Source organism: Peromyscus maniculatus, chromosome 11 (genome assembly GCF_049852395.1).
Source record: "Peromyscus maniculatus bairdii isolate BWxNUB_F1_BW_parent chromosome 11, HU_Pman_BW_mat_3.1, whole genome shotgun sequence".
NCBI classification, from domain to species: Eukaryota; Metazoa; Chordata; class Mammalia; order Rodentia; family Cricetidae; genus Peromyscus; species Peromyscus maniculatus.
In genome coordinates, this window is record NC_134862.1 from 91,103,470 (window position 1) to 91,127,001 (window position 23,532).

The 23,532-nt window shown below is 44.6% G+C and overlaps 1 protein-coding gene across 3 annotated transcripts in view; it reads left to right on the forward strand.

Annotated features, from left to right (window-relative positions):
* The first annotated feature begins 6,427 nt into the window (after window positions 1–6,427).
* The window catches only part of Tp53bp2 (tumor protein p53 binding protein 2), a 54,370-nt gene continuing 37,265 nt past the window's right edge, over window positions 6,428–23,532 (forward strand). Inside the window, exon 1 of one of the 3 annotated variants that reach the window (XM_006988598.4) lies at window positions 6,428–6,749. In XM_006988598.4, coding sequence (XP_006988660.1) covers window positions 6,723–6,749 — 27 coding nt within the window. In that variant the 5' untranslated portion in view covers window positions 6,428–6,722. Of the gene's footprint in view, window positions 6,750–21,838; window positions 21,960–23,532 lie in introns of those variants that run through there. The other 2 variants (XM_042258750.2, XM_076548119.1) reach the window with 2 other exon arrangements.

A 23,532-nucleotide genomic window follows, 5' to 3' on the forward strand; every position in this document is an offset into this window, starting at 1 on the left:
GAGCAGATATGGCCTGCAGTTTGCTACTCATGACACATTAGAGCAGTGTTTCTCAACATGTGGGTCATGGCCCCTTTGGCAAACCTCTGTCTCCAAAAATATTTACATTATGATTCATAACAGTAGCAAACTTACAGTTATGAAGTAGCAATGAAAATAATTCTATGGTTTGGGTCACCACACCATGAGGAACTGTATTAAAGGGTCGCAGCATTAAGAAGGTTGAGAACCACTGGATTAGAGAATGATTGGAGGAGAAGATGCAAGAAGACCTGCCCAAGGCAAAAGTCAAAAGAGTCAATATACCTAGGAGGCAGACACCGAGGGACAGGAAGGGAGGGGAGAGATTTGTTAAGTACTACCACTTTTGCATTTATGAGTACCTATTGTGCCATAGGCACAATTTAGGGCTGAATCTGCAGAAGTGTGTAAGTATTTCTTGCCATTGAATCCAGTTAGACGTGAGCTTCTGTCTGTCATGTGTCATGTGCTGCGACATGGCAGCATGGAATGTAGAGGTTAGTTCCTCTTGAGAAACATCAAATAGCACGTTCAAGAGTCACATTTAGGAACTTCAGAGATGCATAGAAGCCTGGTCATGTAGGCTAAGTGGCACAGTTAAAACAGGGAATACAAACTTCAGCTCCATCTCCTGGTCTTTGAATACTGCTAAGTGAGGAGAATGCAGGAAAAATACAAGGTAAGTTTATAGGCCAAGGAACCCGTAAAGTAGCTATGGTTGACAACAATTAATCGTGTATTTCATTATAGAGAGATTTTGAATGTTTGTAGCACAAGGAAATGGTAAATGTCTGAGGGGAAGATGTGCCAGTTACTCTCATTTGATCATTAGACACTGTACATGTATGATGAAATATGTATTGTACCCATAAGTATGTACAATTGCTATGCATAAGTTAAAATGTATTAAGAAGTAAAGTTGTAAAGATGGAGTGTCTGGGGAGGACAATTGGATTACTAAATTGTCCTAGATGCCCCAGGCCCTTGCTTCATTACATCCTCTGGCTCTTGCCTGTCTCCTTCATCTTCACACAGCTCCAAGCCCTTTCCACTTTTTTAAGATGCCAAACACAAGGCAGGCCCTTTACCCAGAGTCCGACCTCTTCATCTCTTTATTTCTCAGAGGCCTCCTCTGATTTCCCTGTCTAAAACAGAAACTCTGCAGTTAGGTTTACCTGATTGCTGTCTCCTCACTCCAGCATTTATGAGTACATCACTCATTTGCTCATTGTCTAGTTTCTCTACTCGGAATATACACTTCAAGAAGGCAGGCTCTCTACTAACTCTAGAATAGTGCCTGGCAAAACAGAGGCACACAAGAGTGCAGTTCATTCTCCATATCTACAGGCCCTGCATGTGCAAAGTCAACCAACCTCAGGTTGAGTATTTTCAGGAAAAAATGGTGTGGGACCTGAACTTGTGTAGACTTTTTTCTTGTCCTTAGCTCGTTATAGGACAGTATCTGTAAGGAATTTACATCGTATCATACAGTATGAATAATACATAGGTGGTTCAAAGTATTCTGGAAGATATGTACAGGTTATATGCAATTTGATGGATTGATGGACTGATTGACTGGGTCTTGCCCAGGCTGGCCTTAAACTCTTGATTCACAGTGCTGGGATTACAGGCATATGCCTCCATACTTGTTATGCAAGGGGTTGAGCATTTGAAGATTTTGGTATCTAGGGGAAGTACTGAAACCAGTCATCCGTAGATTTGGAGGGATGATTGTAATAGTCAAATCAAAAAGAGAAGCAGGAAGAGGGGAAGGAAGGCAGCTGAAGGGAAGAGGGAGAACAAAACTGCAAAGGTGCAGGATCTGCAGTCTTTACCTTATTGCCTAAGTAACATGGGAATGCATCTCCCGAGGGGGGGGGGGTGTCAAGGTTTGGAACATCTGTGGGAAATGGGCAAGAGCAGCATGGGGAAGACCCATGCCAAACAGATAGGTAATTGCACTGTGCCTAGGGGTGGGGTGAGGTAAAGAGAGAAGGCAGCTCCTCCCTAACCAGCTTGTGGTAATTTCATTTATCTCTGATGGAGTCAAATACGGAATTATGGGGTGGGGAGGACCAAGTGGAGGCTCGTGGAGGAGTAAATTGGTGAAGGTGGGAATATAGAAAAAGTGGAAACTTGGGAGGCAGCTGCCAACCCATCTGACAGCTATGTGCGACCTACACAGGACTGAAGGGAGTGGAAGGAAGCACAGACAAGGTTTCTTCAGTTTCCTGCTACTATGATTAAAAAAAATTCCTCAACTGTAAACATACCTGATATTTGGCAGCTGGAAATTCTCAGTTGGCTGGAAGTGAGTTTCAGGACAAATTGCCAACAACTGTCCCTTTTCCTCTCCCTTCCCTTGGGCAGGACATTTGTGTCAACAACAGTGAAGACAAACAAGTGGAGTATATTGTTCTCATTCTTCTGTCCTTGCTTCCATTTTTACTGCAATGTTTTTTTTTTAAACTAACCCAGTGTTGCCAGTGTTCATAATAAACACAATGTACCGTGTGTAGTCAGTTTTCTGGTATTAATGAGATAAGTTCCCCATTCTTTGACCTGGAGCATTAGTGATCAATAAAAATTCTTTTTCTGGATGACTGTATGTAGATCATCTCTCAGGCTGCTGTTTGTTATAGGAAAGAAATGAAAACAAGTAGAATATGAGATTTTTAGTGTAAAATAGTCCCTGTATCGTAGTAGGACAGGCCCATAGGGTTGAGGAAATTGGCTCAAATCAATTGCCAAGGCATGCACATAATGTACTTCCTTATGAGCCAACCTGGAGTCTGCTCGAGGGCCTAGCAATAGGTGCTGTCAGAGTTCCTGATCATGTGGAGTCTGACTGAGGGCCTAGCATCAGGCACAGTCAGAGTTCCTGGTTGCTGTCAGAGTTCCTGGTCGTGCCCAGACAATGAGGGACAACCACATAATGCCACCAGATTGGGACACAGCTTGGGTGCTAGGAGGAGGGTATGTAAGGCTTCTCCCATTATTGAATAAATGAGTTTGCTATTTGCAGTCAACTGACCCCCGATGTCTGTGTTGTTGACACTATGCCTTCTCACTCTCTCCTCTGAGGGAGCCATTAGGATCCAGCAACACCGTATGAACTGATAGTAGCTTAAAATAACTTACCCTCCATCACTGTGCAAAAACTCAGTGTTAGATTTTCTTTATTTTGTTAAGATTCTGGAAGTTAACATGCTCCTGATTGATTTCCTTTTCCATGAAACCTATTCTGTTCAGAATGTTATCCATCTCAGTTTGTGGCAACTTTCATCTTTCAGGACAAAGATCTTAAAGTTATTCTTGACTTCTCTCACATTCCATATTTAATCTGTGGAAATCCTGTGGGTTCACCTGTTAAAGAATAACCCTACATCTGACCACTTGTCACCACATCCACTGTGATCATCCATACCCAAGTTACTTTCATCTCCTGTCTATGGCATTACAAGTGCCTCCTACAGATTCTCTCACTTTTGGTCTTTTTTTCTAGTAGCTGGAGTGATCCTATTAAAATATGATGGTGTACATCTCTTTTTCTCTATTGTTTCCCTACTGTCCTAGTTAGGGTTTCTATTGCTGTGAAGAGACATCATGACCACAGCAACTCTTACAAAAGAAAACATTTAATTGAGACTGGCTTACAGTTTCAGAGGTTTAGTCCATTATCATCATTGTGAGAAACATGGTGTCATGCAGGCGAACATGGTACTGGAGGTGGAGGTGAGAGTTCCACGCCCAGATCGGGAGGCATCAGGAAGAGAATCAGACACACTAGGCCTGGCTTGAGCATTCTGAGACCTCAAAGCCCACCTCCAGTGACACAATGCCACACCTACTCCAAAAAGACCACAAAACCATATTTCCCAATAGTGCCAGTCCCTATGAGCCTATGGGGCTCTTTTTATTCAAACTACCACACCTATTTTACTTAGTAAACACTAATATCCTTATACTACTAGTCCACAAGGCCTTGGTTTACTTGACTATTTTTATTTTATGTGTATGGATGTTGCCTGCATGGATGTCTGTGTACCATGTGCATGCAATGCCCATGGTGGCCAGAAGAGAGCAACAGATCCCCACCCCAGAAATAGAGTTAAAGACAGTTTTTAGCTGCTTTGTAGGTGGGTGCTGGGAATCAAACTCAGGTCTTCTGGAAAAGCAGCAAGTGCTCTTAGGCACTGAGTTACCTCTCCAGCCCCTACAAAATCCTTCACACCACCCTGTCTTATATCCTACTACTCTCCTCTTTCGGTGGACCTGACTACACTAAGCAGGCTCCTCTCTCTGGGGCGAAGCATTGGCTGATCTGCTTGGAAATTTTCTTTACATATTCATGTGGTTTACTCCTCCATCTCCTTTACGTTTGCGCTTTTCAGTGAGGCCTGTTTTGAATATTCTATTAAAAATACACCTCTAAGCCTCATCCTTTTACAGTCTATTTCCCCGCCATGATAATATATAAATATAATTGGTTTTTAAATAAAATATTTATTATCAAAATACTTAAGTGCTGGTTTTATGTCTATTCAAATTTTATTTTGTTCATGAATTGATCCACACAGTACTTAGAATACCTAGTACATAGTTTAGCATTTTGATTAATATTACTGAATAAATGGAGGTCTGGATTTCCTTTACTTAACTCAGGATAATCTTAAAATAAATACTCTAACTAAACTAGGTTTTGCTAGAATATTAAATTCTAGTTGCACCAGTTATAATTTCATATTTAGATATAGTAGCTGGGATGGTGCCAATAGGGAGTTTGATGGCGATTTTGGTTAAGGATATGTTAAATTAAGAAATAATTACGCTTATATTTGTTGTTTATTTATGTATTTGGAGACAGGACATGTAGCCCAGGCTGGCCTCAGACTTCTGATTCTTCCTGTCTCAGCCTTCCCAGTGCTGGGATGACAAGCACTACTCCAAACAAGAATTGTTCATTCCTTCTGTTATCCTTCTTATTAAAACTAGGAGCTTATTCATGTTAAACAAGCACTCTATCACAGAGCTGTTTCCAGACTCTTTTTTTCAGCTTATGTTTTGAGACCTATTCTGCCAAGCTGCCCAGGCAGGCCTTTTATTTGGAATCTTCCTGCCTCAGCCTTCTGAGCAGCTGGGGATATAAGTCTGCGCCACAGGTCAATTTTTAATTTAGTTTAAAAAAGATATTTTAGCCGGGTGGTGGTGGCACATGCCTTGAATCCCAGAACTCGGGAGGCATAGCCAGGCGGATCTCTGTAAGTTCGAGGCCAGCCTGGTCTACAGAGTGAGTTCCAGGACAGCCAGAGTTGTTACACAGAGAAGCTCTGTCTCGAAAAACAAAAAGCAAACAAAAGAGTGTGTGTGTGTTTGTTTGTTTTGTTTTTTGGTAAGGGCTTACTCTTTCAGTGGCCTGCAACTCACTGCAATCCTCCTGCCGCAGCCTCACAAGCGCTGAGATTACAAGTGTATGCCACTTGTATCAGCTGGTTCCATTCTTGAAGCTACATAAATTCAGGTGCTTCATTCCATTTCGTTTTCGGGACTCTTGTGTAATGATATAGAATTCCGAGTGAGCTAGCATGGGCTACTTAACCTGAAAAGAGCTTCTGGGAGCTAGGGGTCCTGCAGCCTGTGTCTCTCTGGATGGCGGAAGAGGGCTCCCCAGCTAGCTCTGTTGCCCTCTCTCAAAGCCAAACACGGCAACTTTCCCAGCGTGAGCTTCCACAGCACGAAAAGACGATCCTTGTGTCAAGTGTGTGACGTGTGACAAGCTGAAGAGCGCCTCAGAAAGCTGTTTGACACGTTTCCAAACCCTTGACTCTTCAAAGCACACACAACACCTCCCACGTCAAGAACATCCAAGTATTTTTTTTTCTCCTTACATCATAGCAGGTCACATTTTAGAGGAGACCCTGGACATGGCCTGAGGACGGGAAGGAAGGACACATTCGAGAGCTCCTGCCGAGAAGAACGTGCTTGGGGCCAAGGCGGGACTCGCGAGGCTCCCTTTTGTGGGGCGGTCGGATCCCCCAGGGCTCCCGGAGTCAGGTGTGTCCCGTGGCGCCGCCGGGCTGCTCTGCGGCCAAGATCACGGTTCCTAAGGCAAAGGGCTGTCTTGAGCAACTCGGAACTGCCGTAGAGGCGAGGGACACAGCCCTGGGCTCCATCCATCCCCGGGTTTTACGATTATTGTTCTCCTGCGGCGCCGCCCGCCCGCCCGCTCCCCGGCTCCGCCTGGAGGCGCGCACAGGAGCAGCTCCGCCGCGCCCCAGCGCCGACACTTTCCTCCCCAGGCGAAAAGGTTCCGCCCCCTCCGGGCCCCGCCCCCAGAGTCTGCACATGCGCCCTCGTCGCCCCTCCCTCAAGCCTCCGGGCGCGCCGCGGGCGGGGCCTGGCGGGAGGGGGCGGGGCCAGAGCGCCTCCGAGGGGGCCCGGCCGGGATTAGTTGGTTTCGGAGAGGAGGAGGAGGAGGGAGTCGCGAACGCCGAGACAAAGCCGCGTCGCGTCCCCGGGACCGGCGCGGGGAGTGGGCCCGGGGCTCGGCGGCGTCCGGGTCGGCCGAAGGGATTCGCGCGCCGCTGCCTTGCAACAGGTCGGCCGCCGGGTGCGCGGCCTCGTCCTCGCTCGGCTTCCCCGGGCCCGCGACCCCCGGGGCCACTTCTGCTCGGCCAGGCCGCGGCCAGACCCCCGCTTCCATGCGGTTCGGGTCCAAAATGATGCCGGTAAGCGTGTGGGCGTGCTGGGGCCGGGGCGTGGGGCCCGGAAGTGTGCGGGGCGCGGGGGCCGGGTCAGCCGAGCCAGTCGAGCTCGGGGGTTCGGGACTCCGACGCTCCGTTCCGCCCGGTCCCCGCGAGGGTCCCGGTGCTGCCTCGCGGGTCAGGGCGTCAGCTCTGGGCCGCCGCTCCAAACTTTGCCTCTCGGATTGAGACCTTTTGGGGGTTGTTCTGAAGGTCAAGAGCCAGAGAACCGGGAAGCTTGTTCTTTAATTGTTTAAGCGTTTTACTTGGAGTGAAGCATAACGCTTGGAAAGGCTTGCCTTTCTTTTTCTTTATTTCTGCTGATTCTCTCCCCCCCGCCCCCTTTGAATTTCGATCTGATTGTTGGCGAAAGCAGACAAGTCACACTATCTCTTTGTGGAAACAGGTTTTGGTAAACGTAGCCTTAAAAGTTTTAGTTCGCAGGAAAACTTCCGTGCCTCGCTCCCACAGCTTGCTCTGCAAGACCTCGGAGGAAGAGGAGTGAGTTCTTTAGGCATCTGACTTGGTCACCAGACAGACCACAGGTGATCTGCAGGTTAGATGGAGATGTTTCCGAAAAGCCACTTTTCTTTAGCGAGAGCAAGATTTGGCCGGTTCTGGTGGCTCCTGTAGTGGATTTCCTCGTGGGTGCTGTATTTGCTCCTTTCTCAGGCAGAATCATTCTTGCAACCAACTTGAGTTCTTTTTTTTTAAATAATAAAAATTTTTATATATTCTTTGCAAAGTTTATGTATTTTAATACCCATCTCTAACCACCCCCCAACCCATGTTCATATAGCTTTACTTGTTTAAGAAAACAAACAAAACAAAAAAACCCTAAAACAACCTTTTTTTTTTTTTTTTTGCTTTTGTAAAATCAGTGGAATAGAGTGATGAAATCTCTGTGTGTGTGTGTGGTTTCTATTCTGTTCTGTTTTTGTAATTACACATGCAGAATATACTATATTGTCTCCTTGTCCCCTTGTGTCGTGGAAGATGGACATTTTTCTATCTTGTACATATCCATAATAATTTTATTTTGGGGGTTTAGATGGCTTGGCATGGTTTTTATTGGTAAGAGTCAAGGAATTTGGAATTGTTAGCGTTTTGGATCTTCTGGTTTAGTACTCATTTATGGAGTTAGGCTTGTGATGTGAATACCTCATAGTAAAATACATATCTTGATAATGATAGGTTTTATCACACATACACACACACACACACACACACACACACACACACCCCGTTCCCCCCAGACAGGATTTCTCTATGTGACAACTCTGGCTGTCATGGAACTCACTTTGTAGACCAGGTTGGCCAGAAACTCACAGATGCCTCTGCCTCCAGAGTGCTGGGATCAAAGGCCTGAGTCACCATGCTGGCTCTTTGTGAACTTTTTTATTCCTTGTGTTTTTTATTTCTTTGCTGTGAAAAAACTTTTGTAGGTTGTTTACCAGTTTTTTTGTTTGTTTGTTTTTGTTTTTTCTGAACAGTAAAAGGAAAAGGTGTTTTTGTTGCAATGTGACTTCTTCCTGAAAGATCAGTTTAATATCAAGGTATCCTTTGTTTTGTTTTGTTTTTCTTTTTGCTTTATGTAGGGATGTTTTTCTCCCAACTACATAGCAGATCATCAGAATTCTTATAAGAAGTTACAAATCTTGGGACTAAAATCACTTAAGTAGTGTGGTTTTGACTGCTTTTCTGATGTCAGAATATAATCTTAATAGAACAGGTGTAGTATGCATGATGCCCTCTGGAATTTTGCATAGCATTAGTAATCGCAGATGTTAAAAACAAAACTGTTTCTCTGCTTCAGAATCTGTAACATAGAGATGATAGAATACCAGTTCTTGGGGTAGTTTGGAAGATTAGAGTTACTGTTTGTGAAGGGAGGGATTAATACAGTGCCTGGCTTGGGGTAGGTGCTGGCAAACTCCTGAATTGGCAACCATGATTACACATAAGATTCTTATTCTGTGATACATGAAAATATGATAGATTTTCATTTAGCAGCCTTGTGTTCTTTTTACAAAAGATTTATTGTATGTATACAAGTGTTTTCCTTGCATGTATGTCTGTGTATCATGCGTGTGCCTGGTGCCTACAGAGGTCAGAAGAGGTCATCAGGTCCCCTGGAACTGGAGCTATGAATGGTCGTGAGCTGCTATGTAGATGGTGGGAATGGAGCCCAGGACTTCTGTAAGAATAACAAAGTCTCTTAACTGCTAAGCATCTCCAGCACACAAGCCTCAGGTTGTATGTACCTTTATACTTGTATTATCAGGGTATCTGAAAAGAAAACTTTGTGTGTGTGTGGTCGGAAGGATGAAACCCAGGGCCTTGTATACATGCTAGACAAGCACTCTGTCACTGAGCTATAAAGCCCCTAAAAGTATATTTTGGTTCTTTGAGATAGACCTGCCTGGTGCAGTACCTACACCCAGGCTGCCCTTTAGCTCACGGCATCTCTCCTGCACCAGCATCTGGAATGCCGGGATAACAGACTTGGGCCACCATTCCTGTCCTAAAACCATTTTCTTAAATGTGGTTTTCATCTTTACCTTTTAATAGGCCTGGAATTTTATTCTGATACAAGTCAGGTTTTGTTGTATTTTGTTACTACTTTGGAAAACTAAAAGTTTATCAGGAAAAGCATCATGCTAATGGAAAGATGGGCACTCAGAGCTAGACCAGTTGCCTTGATGTGCTTTTTTTTTTTTTTTTAATGTGGTAAAATATACATAATTTAAACTTTTTCCTTTCTAACCATTTCCAAGTGCAGTTTTGTGCACTAAGTGTGCTCCTTGGTTGGCTTTGGAAGGCATTCTGGAGCTCTGTTGCATTATATCAAATACACACAAAATGGTATTCGTGTATTTTCTCACCCGATAGTACAGACTCAAGTAGTTTTCCTTTATGTGGGACGTGAAGTGATAATTGGTTCCAGAGCCAGAAGTGAAGCTGCATTTTAGCAGGCTAGCTAAAAATAAGTCGAGAATCACAGCAGGCTAATGAGAGGGTAGCTGTGCAAGTGGGATGCTGATCGCTCTCGCTTTCAGATACCTGCCGTGCTTAGCATCTCTTGTTCTGAGCTGTCTGCACCACTCAGTGAGGGGAGACCGACTTCATAGTGGACACCTCACTGTCATGTGAGAAGGGCCGTTTGTGCCCGGACAGGGGGGCTCTTCAGTTTTCCATTCATTGTGACTGATTTTCACACAGAGGCAATTATCCAAAACAGAAATTCTCACCCACTTGAAAATTATACTAAACTTCTTTCATTTATTACTTCCATTTTGTGAAGTATTATATTTCAACAAAAATACGTTTTTATGGAAGAGCTCATTGAGCTCTGAAAGCATTCACTGCTCTTTTCAGAAAACAGTTGCGTAAACATTTCAGTTCATATCTGCTATTGAAGTGGTAAATTAAAAAGCAAAATCTACCTGTGAAAAACTACACCCTGTAATCGCTAGTGTCCCATAGAAGGCCGAGGACTGGGGTTTGCCTGTGTGGAGCATTTGGACATACTTGTGTAGACAGTGGGGGTGCTGTCCTGTGTTATCTGGCGGTACCTTGTACACAGTGTGGCTATTGTGAGTGAAGAACCGAAGTTGGAAAATGATTTCATTTTAATTATGTTTAAATAGCTGTCTGTGCCTGGTGGTGACTGCTTTGCATGTGCAATCAAACCAAATGCCATCATACTACAGATAATCTTTCCAGACACACTAGCTTATTTTAAAAAGCTCAGTTGATCTGACCACGGCTTAGTTTTAAATTTGTGGCAATTTTTCCTGTCAGTGCTGCAGGGGCATAATTACTTGGAGTTAGTTGTTTTGTAGCGCTGGAGAACAAAACCTGATTCTTTGAGCTCTGGCATCAGGAGCGCTAATTGGTTATCGTGGTGACTCCTTTAGTGGTTTGACACCTGGTCAGCGCTTTCTCTAGTCTGTAGTTCTGCTCTGTGTGATTTGTGGAGTCTACAGCCCAAAAGCCGAACTTTAAGTAGCTTAAGTACTGTATTTTCTTTTTATTTATTTGTTTGTTTATTTTCCGGAGCTGAGGACCGAACCCAGGGCCTTGCGCTTGCTAGGCAGCACTCTACCACTGAGCTAAATCCCCAACCCAAGTACTGTATTTTCAAAAGTCCTATTTTATTTGCAATATTTTCCAAACTAAAAAAAATTTTTAAACTTAAAAAATCTTTTAAGCTGCAGATGTGGGGGCTGGATAGATGGCTCAGTGGTTAAGGGCATTGGCTGCTGCTCTTCCAGAGGACCTGAGTTTAATTCCCAGCACCCACATGACAGCTCACGATTGTCTGTAAACTCCAGTTCCTGGGATCCGATGCCCTCACACGGACACACATGCAGACAAAACACCAGTGCACATGACATAAAAACAAACATTAAAAATGTTACAGATGTGGCCGTCGAGCCTGGGTAAATTCTGTGCTCTGAAAGAATCCTTCCAGCTGACTAGGACTGGAAGAATTGCGTGTTGGGTTTTATTCCAGAATGAAGTTGAGGCTCCGTTCTTAAAGATGACTTCCTGTGTCTAGAGTTGTAATTCTCAAAGGCTGTTGAATCATCTGGTTTTAAAAATGTACGAAAGATCCGCATTTCACGTGTTTCAGTTTTGTGGCCTTGTGACTTCAGTTATAGTACGTGTGATTTCACATTTGAATTTTTTTTCTTTTTTGCCTTTCAGAGAAGTCAGATTTAAGACAGTATGAAGAAATGTCAGCAAGTATGCACTGCCCCATATTTTAAGAATTAAAGAGAATTAGCTTATCTGGAAGGGACCTTGGAGGATGGATCATTGTTAGTCTTCTAGGAAGAGCTGGCGGTCCCCCCCTTCCCAGCGGACCCTAGGAACAGTGAGGACTTGGGTGTTAGAGCTCTTAAGGAATACTTTGCCCTTTATCTCTTGGTGATCTACCACAGGTGGCCCTCTTTTAAAAGTCACATGGAGCCCTTGTGAAGTGCAGCTCGACTAGGTTTTCTTCAGCTCAGACAGGAGAACTTTGTAGCAGTGCATGCTGGTCCAGTATGTCGTCACGTGTTAGGAACCTCTCCCTAGGTTTCTCCACTAACAAATGTCTCAGAGAGCTAGAAGTATGGGCTGTGAGAGCTTAGGAATCCAGAGTGTTCTTTTCAGTTCATGCCACCTAATCAGGCTGAACACTAGTTAAATACTGGGCTTTGATAGTGTGCTAGGTACTAAACAGAACATTTTTCTCTTATCAGTTAGAATTGAGAAAATGTGGATAAAATGACCACATTTGAATTGTCTTCTTAGTTGGAATGGTAAGTAAGACTTTTCAGATCTGTACTGGATGTAGAGGTATTGGTCACAGGCACTCCGTAGAGAAGGAGGCAGGAAGCAGGAAGCAGTGGCACTAAACACCAAGGACTGTTCTGCCAGAGAGGTGCTGAGGTCAAGTTTTAGATTGTGGGTAAGAAACTTAGCAAGTATGCTTTTGCGTGGTTTTGGTTTTTTTCTATGTAGAATAATGTAAAAGCTAATTTACTTACAATATACTAGCACCAAATTGCCAATGAAAATGCCCAGTTGACTGGTCATAACTACCGAACTTCTGAAACACATATTAATTGCTTTCCTAGAAAAATTTTAAAAAGATTTAATTTAAAAAACATGTATTTGTATGTTTCTGTGTGAGGGTATGCACATATGAGTGCAGGTGCCTGTAGATCCCCTGGAGCTGGAGGCACAGGTGGTTCATAACCTGGGCGCTGGGAATTGAGCAGTATATGTTCTTAACTCCTGAGCCATCTCTCCAGCCCCTTAGAAATTTAGGTCAGTTTCCAACACATCAACTAAAATCTCCATAGAAAAGTACTATTATAGAAAGCCACAATGAACAATTATAAAGTACCAATTTAAGCTACTAGTGATAATAAAAAAGATGGTTAGGGCACTTTACTGATCCTCCACTGTGGGACAATCTGCTTGAAAACCTGGAGTTGGAGGTGGGGTGAGGTGGGAGGTGGGGTGACCAGCTCCTATCTAGAGCCCCTTTGTCTAACACAGCCCAGTGACTAGAGAGGTCTTTCTAGCTAGTCTCCTTGTTGCACAGTGAAGTTGATCTTTCCATGCTCATTCAACAGAATTTGAAGCTCAAAGTTGTTTCAGTAGTTTGCTTCTGGCCATTCCATTGAAGTGAGGTTTGAACGAGCTGTTTGCAAATAGATGCTCTGTTCAAGCTTGCAAGCGTTTGGGCTAGTACTTACAGAGCAAACAGCTGCCATGTTATTGTGGCTAACGGCTAATGATAACTTCAAAAATTGCTCTTCAGAGGCTAGAGAGAGGGCTCAGTGGTTAAGGGCACTTGCTACTCTTCCAGAGGACTGGGTGGCTTCCCAACACCCAAGCCAGGTGGCTCACGACAGCTCCTGCCCCTGGGGATCCGATCCTCATTTCTGGTCTCCACATGTATGTACTCTTTCTCACATACACAGATACACATAAATAAAAATAAATTTTAAAAATTTTCTCTAGAATGTAACTAATTTTTGAAGTAGAAAAAGAAAACGGAGATTTTTCTATTTAAATGCACACTAAATGAGAAAATTGGTAGGTCTCTTACCAAGTTCCCATTGAAAGGTAGGTGGTTACCTGCCCCTAAGTAGAGGAAATATCCCAGTGGCCTTTAAAAAAAAATTCCCCCTCTACTACTATAGAAAGCTTAGACTTTTCTCATTCATAGGAAGAGAGAAGGGCTTACTAATTCTCTTTTTGTGAGCGATGTTTAATCAGTCTCCTGCAGTGGTAGTTTTCAACAGAGTGTGAAGGAAAACAAAACAAAAGAGTCAGAGGCTGGGACGGAGGCCCTGGGAGAGGTTGAAGACAGGAAACTGAAATGGCTGGGTGGCTTCTACAGCCATCTCCAGCTGGTGGGATGGTCAGAAGGACCTGAAGAAGTGTGGAGATGGAGGTAGGTCGGATCACCTACTGTGTTCTCAGGACTGTCTGTGTGGTGAGTTCAGTGAGGACTGATTCAGATGGAATCATAATTGGATCATGTCTCTTCATATTTTGGCTGTCTGGGGGCAGCACATGTTCAGTATATGTTAAGTGAATGTCCTCCGTATTTCAGGCTCCTTTCTGAGTGTGAATAGGACATCTTCCAGGGAGACTACCTTCCAGGGAGCTTGGGGAGGTTGAGACACATGTAAAAGGAAGCAATGGCATTAGATGGGATTAAGTTAGGTTAATGTGACTGGGTGGCTGCTTTATATCGGGTAGTCAGGGAAGTGACATTTCTACTGGACCTGCATGGCAGGAAGGAATGAGCCAACAATAAGATTTCCACATGGAGCATTTCCAGTGTGTGGGGGCAGATGTCCATCATCAAGTGTTGGAAACCAGCTAGGCCAGGGCTTTGAGGGCAGGGGGAGAGCGGCAGGGAGTGAGGTCGAGAAACCAGCTAGGTCAGAGCTTTGAGGGCAGGGGGAGAGTGGCAGGAAGTGAGGTAGAGAAACCAGCTAGGTCAGAGCTTTGAGGGCAGGGGGAGAGCGGCAGGGAGTGAGGTCGAGAGCTGGCGGCATGTGGGTTTTCTGTGGAAGGGGTGTGGTGACCACCCGAGGAGTGCAGGATAGTGAGAGTTGGCATGGTCTGACGACTCGAAAGCTTGTTCCTTGGCTGTGCGGAGAAGGGCTTCTAGGGATGCCATGGGCAAAGATCTAGGATGCCAAGGCTGCAAGAACACTGGGGAAAATGAACAAAAGGCTCAGCTTGCCACATGAAGGGCCCAGCCGATGGTAGGAACTAGTTGTAGATGCAGTGTATACACTTTACCACTTGCTCTTCTAGCTTGCCTTAGGTGACATTGAGGGGTGTGTGGGGTGAGAGGAGAAATAGTAGACTTCCTAGGGTTGAGAATCAGAACATGGTGGGAATGGAGCTATTTACCTGTCATTCACTTCTTCACTTTAAAACATAAAAACCCCATGATTATTTATTTTAAAAGTGTATTTTGTTTGGATGTATGTCTGTTTATCATATGCATGCCTAGTGCCTGTGGAGGCCAGAAGATAGTGTGGGGTCCCCTGGAACTGGAGTCACAGACAGTTGTGAACCTCCATCTGGGTGCTGGGAATGAGCCCAGGTCCTCTGAAGAGCAGTCAGTGCTCTTAACCACTGAGCCATCTTGCCAGCCCCACAGCTTGCTTCTTACTTTTGAGATAGGATCTCCGTAAGTTGCCCAGTCTAATTTGAACTCTTTTTGTGGCCTTGGTAGGCCTTACATTGACAGTCCTCTTTTCTCAGCTTCCTAAATGCCCAGCTGGGTTATAGCATGTGCCACCAGGCCCAGCTGACTTTTTTATCGACGAAATGCTCACGTTAACATGTCCTACAGCCTTGTCAGTGCCTTCGGAAGGCTTTGACCACAGCCATGTTGCTCGACAGCTCTGGATCCTGCCTCACTGCGCCTTGACTTCCTTTTGCTTTGAAATCAGTGCTGTTTTCATGTTCCTAACATAGGTACAGAGTAGACGGACCTAAGGAAGCTAAGTCAAGTTGACTTTAACAACTGTCTCCTCATGTTTTCTCCATCACACAAGCTGTAGATGATGACAGCTAGTGATGCAGGTAGTGTTTGATAAGTGCATTCATTTTATTAAGTAGAGACACTGGTTTGAACAACAGGGTTGTTTTCGTTTTCTGTTTGGTGTGTGTGTGGGATCCTGCGTGCCATGGTGCACTTGTTGATGTCAGGGGACAACTGTCAAGGGGAGGTTCTCTCCTCCAGGGGTTCTGGAGCTCCAGCTTGGCTGTCGGGCGTGCACAGCGTGCACCTTTAGCGCTGAGCTGTCTTGCTGGCCCCCAACACTATTATTAAAGGTAGCTCGGTACTTTGGTATTTTGGTTGTTGCTCTCTAGAGCCCGAAATTTATGCTCCTTCCTCCCTTCCTTTCATTTTCTTTCAACTATTTGGTCAGGGTACGGTTAGACCCTTTATCTTCAGTCTCCTTTTCCTTGGGCTTATGCAATGCTTACCTTGGCCATTATTTTTGCTCCGGTCTATACAAAACTGTGTGTTCCTTGTGAGAAACACTGTTTTTCCCTCTCCAGGATCCTTCAGGACAGGCCTCTAATACAGCATAATAAATACCTTAGGCAGATTTCAAGGGTCTTTGTTATCTAGTCCAATGACATGAAGCCCCTTTGTGTCAAGGGTCCATCCCATTTCAGAAATTTTAGCTGCCTACAGGAACTGACCAAAAGATTCAAAATCCCCAAGTCAGCATTCAGAAGGGAGCATCCGGTCACCCTTACTGCTATTTCACGTTCCTAAGGAATCTCATTAGGGCGCCACAGGGCTGCAGGGGTGTTCAGTTTTTCTCTTGCTCACAGCACGTGAATCCGTTTGCATCTTCCTGTTCATAGCCAGCTCTGCTCCATTGCACTCTGCCATCTTTCCGTGTGAAGGGTAAAATGGAACATGTAATAGTACCTTCATGTAAAACAAGGCACGCAGTAACAACACAGTAGCAATGCCCCTGTAGGAGAGAGCATAACAACATTGATCATACAGAATAGTTGTAGGCAGGAAGAATTCATTAGGTATATATTTTGCTCCTTTTAATTTATTTGTGATTATGACAGCTACTGGAAAGCAGAGTGACTTCAGGAGACATTGCTTTGGATGATGTATTTAAACTTGGACGGGATTCAGTTTTTGATAGAGTTGAAAAGAAAGTTTTTAAATTTGTCTCCAAATAGGTGGTATTCTATCCTTCATTTGGAACATTATCTAGCTTTGGAAATGCTCCCTTTGAAGTAATGCTGTGTGTTTATGGATAGCTGTTTCTTGAGGCACACACACACTGACCATCATGTTCCCGTCTCCTGTAAGTGCCCCTCTCCTCCATGGAGTGTTGACTCTCTGACTCGGTGTCGTTAGTTCACTCAGGCAGACACAGATTGCACTCACTGTGTGTACGGGGAGTGGGATGTAGTCGGGGAAGGCTGAGTGGTTGACTGGCAGAGAGCATTCCCCTCTGCTGTGCTGGGTGTTGGTGTAGGAGCAACTCGAGGAGGTTTTACGGCCTGAGTTAGTGTAAAATTGTAGGGCTGGCTTCACCATGAGGGGATGGGCAGGGGCTGCCTGCAGATGAGCTGTTCTAGGAGAGAAGTGAAGACAGCGTGGATTTAGATTTCTTACTCGGTGACTTGACGCTACTACGGTGGAGCTGATCATTTGATGTAAGGTTGTTTTTTTTTTTTTTTTTTTTTTTTTTTTTTTAGGTATTTTTGTTCCTTCTCCATGCAGGGTATTGCTGTGTAAGCCAGACTTGGCATGATTCTTCTGCCTCCGTGCCTTGGTTGCTGAGATTATAGATTTTAGCTACCACACTCAGTTGAGCTTTAAGCACATAGCACCCTGATCCAAAAACCTCCAAAATCTGAAATCTTTGAGTGTGGACAGAATGTCATGAGTAGTAAATTTCACCCCTGACCGCATGTGAAACATTGCAATTAAAAAGGCAACCTTCATGCTGTATGTATAGGTGTATATAAAACACATGAATTTTATGTTTATACCTGAGTCTCTAGTAAGACTTGCATGGGTATTTGCAAATACCCCAAAATACAGAAACAAAGCAAATTCTGAAACACTTGTAGTTCTAAGCCTTTTGGGTAAGGATCAAACCTTCATTTTCTGTAATTGAATTGGAATTATCTGAAATTATGAAAATATGCAAACCTGATTTCCCCAGCAATAAAGCCTACACTCTTTACCCCTTTAAAAATAAACATTTTATTTATTGTATTTATGTGTATGGGTGTTTTGCTAGATGTATGTCTGTGCACCGTGTACATGCAGTGCCCATAGAAGACTGAAGAAGTGGGGACCGGAGTTACAGTTCTGAGCTGCCATGGGGGGATGGGACTGAAATCAGGGTGTGTGGAAGAGCAGCCAGTGCTCTTAATCCCTGAACCATCTCTTGTCTAACGCTGTCCTTCACCTTCCACAGCTCATCGGTGTAGCATTAGTCTTTTCGTTCTGCCCCGAAGTAGGCAGTTTTTCATCCCTGTATTCCTCTTACTTGAACTGTGTGTGCGCGATAAGCTCTCAGTCCATGAAGTTAGCGAGGGTTGGGGTTAAGAGGAAGACAGAACCAGGAGCTTATTTGGAGTGACGGACTTTGATAAGACACCATGCCGAAAGTGAGTCTAGAAGCCGCTGTTACCAGAAAGCAAAGACCAGAGGCTCCTTGCTTATAAAACACTATTTTTCATGTATAATGCTTTTTTGCTTTAATTAAAACAATCACAATTTATTGTGTAACTCCCCATGTTGATTATTTTAGATCATCTACTCTACATGGTATTGAATGAATGACAGCATGTTTTATGTATGATTAACTTTCTCACAGAGCATTGTTCAAATTGATGCTTCATGAGTTAATAGCCAGGTTCTAACTTCTTGTAAGTGGTCCAAGAAATAGTTGATGATGTAAAAAAATATCCATTGGCTATGATTTTGTGATTTTGCTTTAAATAACTCAGATTAGCTGATAGACACTGATAGATTTAGGTTAAAAGTATGCCAGCATAAAAAGCAGCATATTTAGTGAGCACAGAAGAGTTTTAATATGATCGAGTCTTACTAGAAGATTGGTAGGTAGGACTCATGGCAATTGATGAGGACTTTCAACATAGCCTGACGGTCCAGGGTAGACTCCAGAGGGGAAGAAAGAGCCCAGCAAGCATGCTAGACTGTTGTGAGCAGCAGGAAGGCTGGGAAGGCCCTCAGAGATGAAGTGTGCCTGGGGCTGCTGAAAGAGATTCCATATCCACTGAGGCCCCAATATGCTGCCTGCTCAGAGATCAGAGTAATCCCACAGTGGCTTCGTGCAGGGGCTGGGACAGAGCATGCCTGCCTGAGAAAGCCAGCTACGTGCTCTGATATACTCCCTGCCAGCCGAGTAACCACAGGAGCAGGAGACTGGAATGATCTGATCCCCATTAGAAACCCCTCAAGTGTTGTATAGCTAGCTGTGTTCAGGCTGGAAGTCCCCATGAGAGTTTGAGAGATGGAAGGAAACTTTGGTGGATGGTGGTGTGTGTGTGTGTGTGTGTGTGTGTGTGTGTGTGTGTGTGTCCCAGGCCCTGGTACATGGCAGACCTTTGCTCTGCTCTTGTGCAACACCATAGTCCTTAATGTTATTTTTTAATTAAAAATCTAATACTATTATTTGTGTGACACACACACACACACACACACACACACACACACACACACACCCTTTTTGAGTCAGTGTTTGGAAAGGTATTTTTGCAGGGCTGGCTTAAAAGGAGTTTCGCGGCATTCTTCTCCAGAAAGCAGTCTGGGGCTTTCTTTGGGTGAGCATAGCAAAATAGCAAACTGGAGGGATAGTTTACTTTTTCTTCACAGAGGAGTTAGAAACCCTTCAGCTTCCCTCTAAATCTCAGCACTAGCTTAATTACCTACCAGTTTTTGGGAAATTTCTTATGTGTTGGGAAATTGGAAAAAGATTTTTGTTCTTTTTATTGATTGCTCGTTTTTCTTTGAAGGGCAGGCCTTTCTCCTTGTACCCCTGACTTCCTATAGGTAAGTCTATGTGTGAGTTTTCACAAATGGCAACTCTGAAGGTATACTGGTCAGGCTCTACTTCCTGTTACAACAAACCAGACCAAGGTTCTGGTTTTTTTCCCCTGTGACATTTCATGGCTTCTAAAACCAAATGAATAGGGCTGCTAAGGTGGCCCAGTGAGTAAAGGTCCTTGTTGCCACCCTGACAGCCCACGTTTGATCCCAAGGAGCCGTATGGTAGGAAGAGAAAACCAATATCTGCAGGTTGTCTTTTGACCTCCACACATACAGTGACACGTGTGTACCACCTCCAATAAATGAATAACCTCTCAGTCAAGGGAATAAACTTAAACCTCGGACTCAAAGTCAGTTCCTTACAGTGCCCTAGCCAGTGTTCTGTGTGTCCTCTTGAGAGGTTGCTCGTAAATAACTCTTTGAAAATGAAGCGTTCATATGCCAGTGACATTAATTACAGTGAATGCATGTTCCATCACAATGAAGCTGTAGACTAAGTCTGTGGCCTGTCTTTTAAACTGAGTGTTATCCGCACCCTTGTGTTTCTGGAAGTTCTGTGTAGATATGGCTTTGGCACAAACTAGTGTGCAGTGTCCTGGGGTTGCATTTTATCCTTTGCTGCATGTTCCCCTCTAAGGTTAGGGTCATTGGAAGAGGCAGAAACAAGCAATAATCGTATTAGGCATGATATCAAGCTGTAAATTATTTTTAAATTTTCAACAATAATATAATTGGAAGTTAAAATTCTCCTGCCTCAGCTTCCCAAGTGTGAATGCTACCACGTCTAACTTTGAAATTTGTTTCATTTTTTTTTTAATCATGGTGATTTAAAAGTCACTTGATCTGAACTAAACAGTAACTGCTTCACTTGTTTCTGCCTTATTTCTGGGAATTAATTGTAGTTTGAGAATACGTGGGTCATCTAGGAGAGCACATTTGTAGAGCAAAGCTGATAGCAGGTAGCGGTGTGCAGCGTGGATTGCCTTCAGCCTTCAGCCTGTACTCACCCACACAGCTAGTCCAGCCCACAGTCGCTCCTCTCCCTTCTCTTCTCAAGTAGAGGAGGAAAGAGGAGGTGACAGTCATGGAAACAAGTCTGCATTTCATTCTCTTTAGTGTTTGAAATGGAATCATAGGTTGTCACATTAAACTCCATTATTGTGGCTAGGTTTTGAGTTGAGAGATTTGAAGTAATATTTAACCTTTATAACTTGGGTGAATACTTAGACTAAGGAAACGTTTGACATAATTTTAAAAGAATGTTTCAAAAGTGTAGTAACTTCATTTTGTTCTCATGTCTTCTAAGAGGAGAAAGAGGCAATTCTCTATCTTCTTCCTGAGGCCCTGGCAACCACGGATCTATTGTTGTTGTTGTTGTTATTATTATTATTATATTATTATTATTATTATTTTAATTATTTGCCTCCAGGGGCCTCACGAGTTACAATCCAAGTCCCTTGTTTTGGCCTTTCATAATGGTTCTTGGTAGGTTTCTAGACCAGTTGTACACCATCCAGGACTTGTTAGACATGAAGGAGTCTTGGTTCCCTTCCCATATCTGCTGAATCAGAACCCTTCGGGGCCGGGCTAGCAATCTGTGTTGACCTACCCTCTGTCCTTGCCAGCATTTTAGAACCTCTGCCCATAAAGACTTGCATGCTGGTTTCTGCTTGCTCCTTTGATCTTTTCTTCTTCCTCTCTCTACAGAGATTTCATTTTCCACAGATGTGACCAGCTGTTTCCTCCTGAGGCCTTTGTTCTCTGTGTGGCATCCTTGCCCAAACTTAGCTGGGCTTGTGCCTCATCCCTTAGATGGTGGCTGCCTGTTAAGAGCCCTCCCAGCATTGTGGAGAAGAGCTCGCTCGGCTTTTCAGCTGGCGCTTTGTTCCCCTACAGTTCCCTCTTCTCTCCCCTTGTGTCCTAGGAAGGTGACTTGTGCATGTGCACCAGAGCTCCCTAGCCGTCTGGCTCTCCTTGGGGAAAATAGGGGAAATAGAGAGAGGGAGCTCCCCGCTGTGTCTTTTCCACATCGATTTTCTGTTCTTCTGTAATCCCCCTGTAATCCCCCTTCTCTCCCTCCCTCTGCATTTTGTTCAGTATTAACTATTTCACCAGATTATTTCTACATTAGAGTCCAGACCATAGATCATCCATAAATGTTGAATGAATAGAAAGGACGTTGAATCAGAAGCAGAATGGTGGTGGCCGGGTGTAACTGAAGGTATCCGCCTCTAGTTTGCTATATACTATATGCAAGACCGTTTAGTGATACCCAGTAGAAAGGGTAAGGTGATGTGTTGTAGGCAAAAGCATTTCTCTGAAAGGCAGAACTGCTGTCGGTGACAAGTGCGTCCCATGTGGCTGTTGAGAGCAAAGTCTCTGGAGGAAATCAGCCTATGTTTGGGTCTTGGCTTTACCATTTCATAGCTGTACGACTTGCAGACTTTAACTTGGTCTCTGTGCTTCAGGGTGTTACCGTCTGCAGCATTTGATGTGTGTTGTGTGCTGAAGGCACACTGACAGACAGAGACGACCCTCGACGGTGTGACACTCACATTTGTAATGAGTGGAAAGCCGAGGACTGGCAGGTACAGAACCGAGGCAGAGGCAGTGGCGTGTGTGTGTGTGTGTGTGTAGCTTGATTTTTTTCGCCTTGCCCACAGTCAGGACAAACCTCTGTCACCCGCCTGTCCCACAGCCGCTCAGACCCAACCAAATAAACACAGACACTTATATTGCTTGCAAACTGTATTGCCGTGGCAGGCCTCTTGCTAACTGTGCTTTTATCTTAAATTGATCCATTTCCATACATCTATACCTTGCCATGTGGCTGGTGGCTTACTGGCGTCTTCACATGCTGCTGGTCATGGCGGCGGCTGCAGCCTCTCTGGTCATTGCGGCGGCTGCAGCCTCTCTGGTCATTGCGGCGGCTGCAGCCTCTCTGGTCATTGCGGCGGCTGCAGCGTCTCCTTCTGCCTTTCTGTCCTTTTATATCTCCTCTCTGTTAGTCCCACCTATCTTTCCTGCCTAGCCACGGCCGATCAGGTTTTATTTATTAACCAATCAGAGCAACTTGACATACAGACCATCCCCCAGCACAGCCAAGTGCAGACCATCTCAAACACCTGCACTCAGGCCCATGGTCCTAATCATCCTCTATACGGACCTGCTGGGTAACGCCACAAAGAACCTGAGAATGGGCTCCCACAGGACATACAGAACATCCCACAGCACTTCCCCTTTCTTTTTTTTTTTAAAAGGAAGGTTTTAACTTTTACACATCTCCAAAGTCAGCTTGGTATATTTGGGAATTTGGGCGTAGCTTCTCTTAACTACTTCCTGCTGAAGGGGGGCGCTGTATCTTATGGGGATGCAAAAAAAATTTTAGGATCATAGAGTAGTCCGTGAGACCGTATCGTCTGAGCCAGTTGCCTTGAAACGATTCTGGATGTTGGATCATCTGGGCCATGGTGTCATCGGAGACCTTTCAGGTGGTCTTGGCTGGTCAAACCTACTGTTTACTGTCATAGGGAGCAGGGACTCCATACTCCTGAGACCTGGTCCTGTCAGGAGAACTTTTCATCTTTTTTTTTTTTTTTTTTTTTTTTTTAGACAGGGTTTCTTTGTGTAGCTTTGGTGTCTGTCCTGGATCTCGCTCTGTAGACCAGGTTGGCCTCGAACTCACAGAGATCCGCCTGGCTCTGCCTCCCGACTGCAGGGATTTAAGGCTTGCGCCACCACCGCCCAGCCACGGCCGATCAGGTTTTATTTATTAACCAATCAGAGCAACTTGACATACAGACCATCCCCCAGCACAGCCAAGTGCAGACCATCTCAAACACCTGCACTCAGGCCCATGGTCCTAATCATCCTCTATACGGACCTGCTGGGTAACGCCACAAAGAACCTGAGAATGGGCTCCCACAGGACATACAGAACATCCCACAGCATGTGTGTGTGTGTGTGTGTGTGTGTGTGTGTGTGTGTGTGTGTGTGTGTGTGTGTTTGATGTTGGAATTTTAGGTGGGGTTGCCGGGAAGATGTTACTGAGGGGGTGACAGCTGTGTGGACAGAAGGGGAGGCAAGTCAGGATGCTTAAGAGCATGCTCAGCAGGAACGAACAGTGAGTGCAGACTTGTGGTGGACCCAGGCCTGGCCTGT